This window comes from Urtica dioica, chromosome 5 (genome assembly GCF_054948205.1).
Source record: "Urtica dioica subsp. dioica isolate 48M chromosome 5, U.dioica_male_clone48M_v1_H2, whole genome shotgun sequence".
Lineage (NCBI taxonomy): Eukaryota > Viridiplantae > Streptophyta > Magnoliopsida > Rosales > Urticaceae > Urtica > Urtica dioica.
In genome coordinates, this window is record NC_142760.1 from 30,020,820 (window position 1) to 30,032,034 (window position 11,215).

At 37.6% G+C, this 11,215-nt stretch overlaps 1 protein-coding gene across 1 annotated transcript; it reads left to right on the forward strand.

Annotated features, from left to right (window-relative positions):
* The first annotated feature begins 763 nt into the window (after window positions 1-763).
* On the forward strand, window positions 764-2,556 carry LOC149397810 (acyl carrier protein 4, chloroplastic-like). Its single transcript, XM_089615671.1, has 4 exons — window positions 764-930; window positions 1,549-1,641; window positions 1,760-1,882; window positions 2,242-2,556. Exons 1-4 carry the CDS (start codon window positions 847-849, stop codon window positions 2,365-2,367), a joined length of 426 nt encoding a protein of 141 aa, XP_089471797.1. The 5' UTR covers window positions 764-846; the 3' UTR covers window positions 2,368-2,556.
* Window positions 2,557-11,215: the final 8,659 nt, after the last annotated feature.

The window sequence follows — 11,215 nt, forward strand, 5'->3', positions numbered from 1 at the left end:
TAAATCGTGTCATTTCCAAGAAAGGCAAATAGTTGTGTCCGTGAGACCTAGAGATGCAAGCAATACTCGAAATTTAAGATCAAACAGCTCATTTTTTATAAATTTTTTAATTTTTTAATTTTTTTTCTTTTGTGGATGATTGATTGTCAACTAGGATATCTAAAGTTTAGTTCATGTATATCTTTTCAAATAATTAAGAGGGGTTAAATGTGACTTTGAAATCTCAATTTGAATTCGAACCCTCTAGAATTAGTATTGATTGCATTCTTGATTACATTTTAAATATTGACATATTATATTATATATAGATTCTTTTACTCACAAAAACACTGTTCAAACTTTTTTCTTTTCTTTTTTTTTTTTAAGAAAAATTAATAGATTAAACCCTAACTACAAGTAGTGTCATTCGTACCGATTTTTTTTTTTTAACAAAAAGATAAAAATGTCTCCAAAAAACTTTAAATACATTTTTTTTCAAAATTAAATATTTCTGGACATGTTTATATATTTCTTCCTTCAAACTAAAATATATTAATTATTTCGCAACAACACGCGGATCATATTGTTTGTATTGAATAAAATTCAGGAATTTTTTGTTTTTTTGTAAATTTATCATTCTCAAAATGATGAGTAGACTATGCAAATTTGTAGTAAGAACCAATGAGGCGCGGACAAGTGATTTAATTTCAAGTGCTACAAGAGTTGAGAACCACACATATAAATTATATATCTTCACATATAGACTTAGCTTATCCGAACTTGACAAAGTTTTATGTATTTATTTTTGTTCCCTTTATCCATTGTCTTTCTCAACTCAATTACTCTCACTGCCTCATATTTCCAACAATGCCGATAGTCTCAGCCTCCTCTTGTACTTCCTTCGCATCTCCTCTACGCCTCAACTCCTTCTCCACAACTAATACTTCTAAGGTTAACAACACTAACATTATTTCTTCGTGTGTGTATATATATATATATATAAAATATGTCATTTTAGACTTAGTTTGGTCTCTGCATTTCTAAAATGTACCGTACAGGATTAGTTGCATTTATCTCCAAAGCCCAGAAGAATTTTTTTCTTTTTTTTTTTGGGATGAGCCCTTAATTATACGGCTTGTAGCGGTTTGATCCTTAATTTATGTTATATTTTAATTCGCAATAATTTTTTTTTATCTGGTTTCTGTCAATTTTATGTAATTATTTATTTATTTATTTTTACGGAAGCTCAAGTGCGCGCGTGCGTGACCTTATTTTTTTCTGGGTAAAATTGCCATATGATCAATGTGAAAAATTAGTTACCAAGACATTTATACTCAGGGTATAATGATAACATTTGTGAGTCGTACATTTTCACTCAAAAATTGACTTGATGATCAATTTTGCACATGAACATACATTTTTCTCTTAAAAATACGATACTAAACGTCACAAAATTATATAGCTTATTACATATTTAATCTCGTAAACAAAAAATAACTCAAGTAATGCCTTTTTTTTTGTTGCATTGTGCATCTGAATTTCGCGATTCTTTGATAATACACCATGCAGGCGATCAATGGAAAGACCTTCATTAGTTTGAAGGGCCGGTCTAAAACCAGCTTCCCTTCTCTGAGAACCTCTTGTCTTCGCGTCTCGTGCTCGGTAAGAAGACAAGTATATCCACTATAAAATTATATCATCATTTTTATTTTCTTCTTTTTAATCGAGAATTCAGCAATAACGAGAATTCAGCAATAATAATTCACGAGAGAAATGGCAGGCCTCGCCCGAGACGGTACAAAAAGTGTGCGACGTAGTGAGGAAGCAATTAGCTTTGTCTGCGGACACTGTGCTCACCCCAGCGTCCGAGTTTACAGCTCTCGGAGCTGATTCTCTTGACACGGTACGCCTCAATATCAATATTTGTTTTTTAGTATATAATCCCGAATCCCGACTTTGTTAGAATGCTACGAAAAAAAGTGATTTTACTATCGACGAACCCCAAAAAACAAAAAAACGATTGTCCTTTTTTAAATATTGTATGTTTTTTTTAATAAGTAAATTATTTTTATGCATAATTATTTATTTTTTTTGTTTGGCTTAAATTAGTACATATATAACCAGTTAAAATGCACTTACTAAACTTAAAACTCAAACGGCTAAGAAATCACAAAATTTAAATATTTTAAGCAAGATTTGACAAATACCATATCTATTTTGTGACGAATCAATTTTTCTTTCTTTGCTGTGACACATTTGTAGGTGGAGATAGTAATGAGTTTGGAGGAAGAGTTTGGAATAACTGTGGAAGAGGACAACTCTCAGAACATTACCACCGTACAAGACGCCGCCGATTTGATCGAAAAGCTTGTCCAAACCAAGTCCTAATTATTTTGTTCTTGTCATTGTTGTAGTGTCTATTTACACAAGTTTTGAAGTGGCTGAGACATGATCAACGTTTTCAATTTGGATGTGTTTTTTTTTTGTTCATTTTGCATGGTTTTTATGCTCGTTTTTCTCATGTATTGAAAATTAAATTGACGGTGATCTTGAATATCATTCTTTTGCATCCAACAAGCTCCGTCTGGCTTTGCTGCACAATTTTTATATCAGGACGTATTTATGAGCCAAAAATGCATATTCATAATGTTGACAATTCATTACAGAAATAAACCAGAAGTCAACAATAATAAAATAAAATAAAAAAGGCAAACGAATATCATTACTCACCCTTGTCTTCCATAGATACAAAATTCATAGCTTTGCATGGAAGCGTTGATATCAGATTATAGGGTGGACGAGCTCTCCATGCACTACTATAAAAATTGTTTTTAAAAGCGACTAATCGCTTGTAGCATAATCAACTATCAACGAAAATTGAAGCAATCTGTATTGAAAAAGTCAAAATGGTGATATTAAAAGCGACTTTGTCGTTTATAATATTTTTCCCGCCAATTAGAAGCGACATGCCGCTTCCACGCTCCCAAATTTTTTGGTTCCTTATTTTATCCGCCAAAATTTTCAGCTTTAAGTAAAACGATGTCGTTTTGACTTGCCAAAAAATTAGAAGCGACCCACCACTTCTAATCTAGATCGAACTAGTACAAAAGTCGCGTCTTCTTCCCATCGAACAGATCTACCGCTCTCTCTCTCTCTCATCCTTCTCACTCCCACTCCGAGCTCTCTCCGACCACCACCACCACCGAGACCCACCTCTCTCTCTCTCTCTCTCTCTCTCTCTCTCTCTCTCTCTCCTTCCTTCTCTCCGACCACCACCACCACCACCGAGACCCAACTCTCTCTCTCTCTCTCTCTCTCTCTCTTACTTCTTTCTCTCCGACCACCTCTGTCTCTTCGACAGCCTCCGATGTTCTCTCTCCGCCACGGTCCTATATCTCCGACCCACCACCAACATCCGACGACCCACCACAACCTAGACCAACCGCCCTCCAACGACCCCCCACAACCAAGACCGACCGCCCTCCGACGACCCACCACCACCGAGATCCACCGCCACCAGTGAGGCCCACCACCACAACCACCGACCTCCGACGACCCACCACCACCGAACCTGCCTTTGGTGAGTCTTCCTTCTCTCTCTCTCTCTCTCTCTCTCTCTCTCTCTCTTTCTCTCTCTAACTCGCTCGCTGTATCTCTCTCTCTCTCCCTCTACGCTAGCTTCGTTCCCCGTCGCCGTGCCTCCTCAATCGCTAGCTTCGTTGTCGTACCTCCTCCGTCGTCATCCACTCCATCCTTGGTGAATGCCCTGCCCGGTCGAAGCTCGTAGCCCGGTGGGTACGCCGAACCCACCCTCCGAAACTCGTCCTCCGAAAGCCCACCCTCAACACATCCTCCGAAAGCCCCGCCCTCAACTCGTCAAGGCTCAACGCCTAACCCATACCTCACCTCGATTGAAGCCTCGCAGCTCCATCGGTGAATGATAGTTCTGGCTGTTATATATGCTTTTATAATAAATATGCAGGTTTTTGGTTTGTTGATATTTTAGGGGAAACCCCGCCAAAATTTTGGCAAAATTTCTAATTAAGTAGTTTAAAATATCTCTTTTTCTCTATCATCGCAATTTTTCGAGGATTCTTCCCCCAACTAAAGACGAGATCTTGCGTAATTTCCACATATGAAATAATTTTGGACGGATCCTTGTTTTCTTCCCAAATAAGGGAAGGAGAAGGAACTTCTTTAGTGGATCCCTTTTGTTCCTGTTTAGTCCCCTTCGTTTATGAAGTTGTTTCTATTTTTGTTTCAAAAGTAATCTCCAGTCTCGATCTCGTTCTCATAGATGTCTTCCAAAGTTCTATTTATAAGAACTCTTTTTAATATTTGATTTCCCAACATTCAACGTTATGTCAAATCCAAGTAGAGATTAGATTACTAAGGATGACCGAATGAGTGTTCAGTATCAGTCTGCCGTGAATGAGTTTATCTGCGGCACGTTTCCAGCTGAATAGTGATGGTGAAGTCAAGTGTCCTTGTCGTAGATGCAACAACGCAATTACCCAACACGTAGGAGTAGTTCGGATGCATCTTTTATACAAAGGATTTACTCCGTACTACACTCAGTGGTATCATCACAGCGAGCCACGACATGCCATCGTTGCTGAAGAAAAAGTAGAAGTTGAGAACGAGCGAGACGTTGGCGGATTACACGACGTTGTTCACGATATCATGAATCACGACGGTTATGATGATTTCGTCGACCCGACCCCGAATAAAGTACGCGAAGAATAGCAGATTGAGGATATCTTCGCCGAGTTGAAAGCAGAGTTGTACCCTGGTTGCAAGAAGTTTTCGTCTTTGTCATTCTTGGTTTCGTTGATGCACATAAAAGTAATGAACCACTTGACGAACAAGTCGTTCACTAAACTACTGCAGCTTTTGAAGAAGTTGCATCCTGCTGGAAACAAAATTCCAGAGAAGCACTACAAGAATGCGAAGTTGAAGCGGTTTGGCATGTGATACGAGATGATTCATGTGTGCGCGAACAATTGCGTCTTGTTCTGGAAGGGATTAAAAACCTACGTATGCCCCATCTGCGACTAAAGTAGATGGGTAGTTGGGAAGAAAGTGCCTCTCAAAGTTTTGCGGTACTTTCCGGTGAAAGATCGACTCAAGCGGTTGTACGCTTCTCGACACATATCTCTTGAAATACAATGGCATGAGAAGGAACGAGTGACTGAGGAAGGCGTTCTACGACATCCTGCCGATGGAAAGACGTGGAAGAACTTGGACGAGACGTATCCAAACTTTGCTGCGGAGCCGAGAGACGTTCGACTTGGACTTGTTGCCGATGGTTTCAACCTTTTCGGGGAAATGAGTTTGGTGTATAGAATGTGATCGGTGGTTTGACCGCGTACAATTTGCCACCATGGCTTTGCATGAAGTCAAAGTATTTGATGTTGACGCTTCTGATTCCGGACCCAAAATCGCCTAAAAAAGACATTAATGTGTTCATGCAGCCACTCGTTGATGAACTGAAAGAGTTGTGGACAACAGGCGTCCGATTGCGAGATGGAGACGATAACAATGAATTCTTTCGATTGCGGGCGTGTGAATAGGTGGTTCAAATCGCAAGCTTCATACCTTCTGACACCGATGCGGAGGAAGGAGTTTTCTGAGTTTCTCAAGTCCGTGAAGTAGCTCGACGGACTTGCTAGAAATTTGAAGAAAAATGTCACCGCTGATGGGAAGGTGACGGAATTGAAGATCCATGACCTTCATATGATCTATGGAAAGATGAATCCGACCCGATTGAATGAAAAGTCGAGAGAGAGAGAGAGAGAGAGAGAGAGAGAGAGAGAGAGAGAGAGAGAGAGAGAGATAGATAGATGGCAGAATGGTACATTTGGACCAATTGTACCAAAATTGATGATTACATGACATAAGTTTGACTTAATCAATAATTTTTCACAATGATTCTCAAAACTATGGATATTTTTAAAAACCAGTGAGCATTGGGATCTCATGATATCCGAAGGTCACCCAATGTTGAGGAGGCGCATAGAAAAGAATTCAGAGTCTGGTTTGCGAAAGTGGTATGTATACATAAAGTGTATATTATGACGATGAACTACATCACCATGATACTCATCATTCTATAATATTATTCTAATTACAGATATACGATATGAAAGCAAGGGGTCTGATGTGTCTGAAGAGATTTACGCTCTTTCAGTTGGACCATTTCAGAACGTTCACATGTATCCGAGTTTGTTTGGTCAACGGTGTGAAGTTTATCACTTCTCATCATGATGAGATGCGTAATTACTAAAACAACGGGTTTTGCATACGTATAGATGACTACAGTTTCTACGAAAGGATGGATGCTGTCGTCGTGTTGAATTATCAACATGATTGTTGAGTCGTATTATGCCAATGTCATTGGTATGGTGAAAAACATAATGCACGGAGACGAGTACGCACATATAACAAATATGGAACGATGAGCGCTTATGTGGCAAAAGAATAGTTCGCATACGAGCCATTTATACTCGCGACTCAAGCGAAACAAGTCTTTTACTTGAACGACCCTCGTAATGTTGATGATGGGGAATGGAATGTTGTCGAAGATTGTAATCATCAATTTGTGTGAGATTTTCTTGGCATCGACGCCTCGTCTTCGACTATAGTTTCATTGTCTGTACAACAAACTAACTTCGATCTTCTGTCTCATCGTCACGAAAATTGTGAAGCAATTCTTATGGGTAACGATAGTGAAGATGAACTAGCTGATTTTATAGACGGCGACGAAAACGAGGAAGTTGTATCTCATTTTGTTGGAGATATTGTTGATGATGATATCGAGATAGAAGAGAATGACTTTATATGCGATGATGACGATTTAGTAATGTTTTAATTATTTTATATTCATTTTTAATGAAGTTATATTAATAGTGTGATGAGAATGAGTTTCTAATTTCTTTTTCAAATGCAATATGTCCACAAGCTTAAGTGATGGAGGCGGTGATCCGCCAGAGACACCTTCATATGAAGGACGGGTTGTTACAACGGGCGTCGGTTCCCAGAAGGTGAGAAAGGGAAAGAAGGCAGTCATAGTTTTTTGGGTCAAGCGGCTATATAGCCAAATAGAACTTAACTTTTTGCAAAATAGCCATAGTTTGTCAACTATAAGCAAACTAGCCTAAGTAAAATTAATCTAGGCTGGATTAAATTTAATCCCAACGAACTATAAAGACAGAATATAAGGTTTATGAAGGCTGGATTAAAATTAATCGAGGCAGGATTAAAGTCGTAGTTCTCTCAATTGGCTATTTTGCTATACCTAATGAAACTATGGCTATTTTGCAAAAGACATAGTTTGAATTGGCTACTTCATATCATTTTTCCTAGTTTTTTATCCAGTTTTACGGCAGTTTTATCCACTCAAGAAGAGGGTACTGCAAGGCAAGAAGGTCAAGAAGGGCGAGAAGATTGGCATGCTTGCCAATAGTTTGGGGGGCCTGGTGCGAGCGCATATTCCTTCTGCTACTCCATCGTACAATGATGTTATGCCGCAACAACAAGCGGCGATTTTGTTTGGTATTCACGCAAACTTCGAGTTTGTGTACGAGGACATGGAGACTGGGGAGCTCCGATCGGCTGATTACTATCGCACTCTCATCGATAATACTATCGTTCGCGACGCAAAGAAGCGTTTCTGTGACGGAAAAGCAAAATGCAGTTCCTGATTCATGAATTTATGTGGCGGTAAACAAGACGTGGTGCTGCCTAACAAGCCGAAAGCGTTGACTATCGATGAATGAACGGCTTGCATCGATAGGATGGAGACCGATGATTTCAAGGTAACAATTATTTTACATTTTCTGCGAATAATATTGTTACAAGTTAGAAAATTGTCTAAGTGGAGGCTTGCACTTGTATTCTTCGGATCATCAAGTTCAATATGGCATGTCTTTGATAAAAAAGCTTTTCAAGTTTTTAGGACCTTGCTTAGGAACTTGTAAAGCTTTTTTTTTATCAAAGATGTGTGAGATTGAGCATAGAGGACTCGAGAAATGCAAGTGCAAACCTCCACTTTGTCAGTTTTCTAACTTGTAATAATATTATTTTGCAGAAAAAGTCTAAACAAAACAAAGCCAACCAAGCAAAAAAGACCACACAAAGTCGGAAATGGACGGTATCATTTGCTCACTATCGATGGATGAACGTAAGTTTTAATTAAAATATAAATTATTAAATTATTTAACAAGTATACTAATTTGCTATCTACATATGCAGAGGCAGGCTAATGGTTTGATGCTCAGTCTGCTCGATGTGTTGGAGAGACTCCATTAAATCACTCACGAGAAATGGACTACGCTTGTTGCTGGACAATACTATGTAAGTTTAGTTTAATTTTCAGTAACGCTTCATGTTTTCAAATAATATAATTAATTTTGTAACTATTGTATACAAGCCTGGATTGTAGATCAGGTAGCTGATATACGACTACAAGCTCAAGCGCAAGGGGAATCCCCGAGCCAAGACGTTATGGAGGAGGCTACGATGGCTTTTGTTCTTGGCACGTGACTTGACTGGGCTATAGGGATATGCCATTGACCGCTCGTTCGGATCTGCTAGAAGCCCAGGCTCACATATCGAGGTCGAACCTTTATCAGCTCAAATCCAGGAGGACCCCGCGGGAGAGGAAGAGATGTCTACGCTGCGAGGAGCAGCGAGAGACCTAGTTATGCGTAGACGCCTTATCTAGAGGAGCGTTCAACCCAGAGGTTTTGTCAAGGTTGAGCCAGATTGCGAGTCGTTACGGGTCGCCGTCATCGAGCTCCCCGCATACATCCGAGAACACCCCAAAGGCACGACGTCAAGGGTCACCTGAGGATCTACCATTGTCATCGGCTCGAGCAAGTAGAGGTAGTCGTTGCCCCGAACCCAATGAGTTTGGATATAGACCAGGTGGAAGACGCGCATCAGACGGACGACGTTGAGCGAGTTATTTTCTATTTAGAGATTTTCTTATGTTCAAACTATTTTTATTTCGTTTTTTATTTTGTTTAAACTTTTAATTAGTTATATTATTACGTATTTTGGTATAAATGAAACTTTTGATTTCATGTTTTTAAAATTAAAATAAATTAAATGAAATATGCAAATTTAAATTAGAATCCGAAAAAATATAATATTAAAAAAAATCATTAGACGGACGACGTTGAGCGAGTTATTTTCTATTTAGACATTTTCTTATGTTCAAACTATTTTTATTTCGTTTTTTATTTTGTTTAAACTTTTAATTAGTTATATTATTACGTATTTTGGTATAAATGAAACTTTTGATTTCATGTTTTTAAAATTAAAATAAATTAAATGAAATCTTCAAATTTTAATTAGAATCCGAAAAAATATAATATTAAAAAAAAATAAAAAAAACAGTAATACTAGAAGCGACAATCCGTTTCTTGTCGCTTCTGAATAATACCTGCGAAATGGAGGGAAAACATTAGAAGCGACAATCCGATTCAAATGTCACTTCTAAACGCTTCCCGCCATTTCGCGTGAGCCATTTCCGCACCAAATTTTTGGACTTAGAAGCGATCCTAGAGGCGACATGTCGCTTCTAAAAGTGTCGATTTTAATTTTTAGGAGTGATTGACCTTTAGAAGCGGACCTTTGTCGCTTCTAAAGTCGCTTCTAAATGACCTTTAGAAGCGAATTTTTTATCTTTAGAAGCGACTTTTGTTGCTTCTAAAGGCCTTTATGGTAGTAGTGATGGAAACTCTTTTAGCCCCAAATTTGTTGTAGACTTACTTAACTACGAAGGAACTGAGAGGGTTACACAAATGCTTTGTTGAATATTTCAATTTTTATACTGTTGTTACTTGATATTGGCTGTTTTTATTCTGGAAAAACATGTTGTTCTAAAAGACGTTGTTCACTTTTCACGTTAGGATCTTTGATAGGTTTACACACTTAGGTTTTGTGAGAGTCGTCATCGCCGAAAACCTTGTCCTTGGTGTGCATTTTACTCTGTTGTTCTTAACAGCTATTGTTCGAGCTTGTTTACAGAGTTGACTTTGAGTATTTCGAGTACTGTAAAAACATGCATAGTTATAAGCGTTGTTCAAACACTTGGAGAATGTATTAAGTGAAAAGTGAGAGAAGCACAAACACATGGGAAGCTTGGGTTAGAAAGCACTAGGGTAGACTAGGGTAGTCTTGAAGTTTAGGAAACCTGTAAGGTGATCATCCATAGTTGTCTGTTATAATACTTATTCTACCGTCTAGTGAAGTAGTCTTTCCATTGAGAGTATCATCTCTCCAGAAGTAGGCCCGATTGGCCGAACTGAGTTACCAATTCTTTGTCTCTTTACTTACAGTTTTATTTTAGTTTGTCTAATTTGCTAAATTGCTAAGTTGTTTTTATAACTTGTAAAACACCTCAAATTTTCAAACTTTTTAGAAATGTCTCTAAATTTTTTTATTCTTAAACAAATTTTTTTCCTTATTTTATATTAAACTGGAAATTGTAATAAAAAAAAAATTCAAATGAAAATATTGTAGAAAAAAATATTGATAGACTTAAAGTAACGAGGTTTAAGGATCAGCATTTTTTCCCGAGGTTGCCAATGGAAATCGAGCGCATGGCTTTTATATGGCGGTGCTTCTTGCTCGTTTCAAAAATATGCAAAAGATTGAGATTGAATGGGCCCGACAGAGTTTTTAACGGGTTAAGATATGGAATTTCTTGACCGAATTGACTCTTGCCACTTTTGTTTTTCTTTGTATGTCTTATACTTCTTATTTTCATTACAGTTCTCTTGATTGATTGTATGAGTTACCGGTCTGTGTCCGAGATCTTTGTTAAGTTGTAGTCGGTTATATTTGTTAATGAGATCATTCCTTAAAAAATAGAAGTATATAAAATTTTAAAAAAAAAGCGTAGTAGATAATTTTTTCATGAAAAAATGCCTAATAAAGAAATTTTTTTAGGGAAATTGACAACATTGATAATTAGTAAAAAAAAATCAATTAAAATTTAAATATTGACACATTTAGTGTCAAATTGGTCACGAATTGATTCATTCAATGACACATTTGACATTAAATGTGTCAATATTTGAATTTTGATTGATTTTTAGTAAATGATAAATAATTGATATTATTGCTATCAATTTCTTATTTTGTCCGGCCCGACTATTTCCAACTTTAAAACCAATTTCGGAACTACCCAAAGGAATGCGTGGTATCTAGGATAACCTAGTGGTAA

Excerpts from the sequence above, each read along its gene's own strand:
- LOC149397810 (XM_089615671.1), top strand. The coding sequence starts at position 847 with ATGCCGATAGTCTCAGCCTCCTCTTGTACTTCCTTCGCATCTCCTCTA. Across the intron at positions 931-1,548 it reads CCACAACTAATACTTCTAAG|GCGATCAATGGAAAGACCTT; the intron begins GTTAACAACACT and ends TACACCATGCAG. Across the intron at positions 1,642-1,759 it reads GTCTTCGCGTCTCGTGCTCG|GCCTCGCCCGAGACGGTACA; the intron begins GTAAGAAGACAA and ends GAGAAATGGCAG.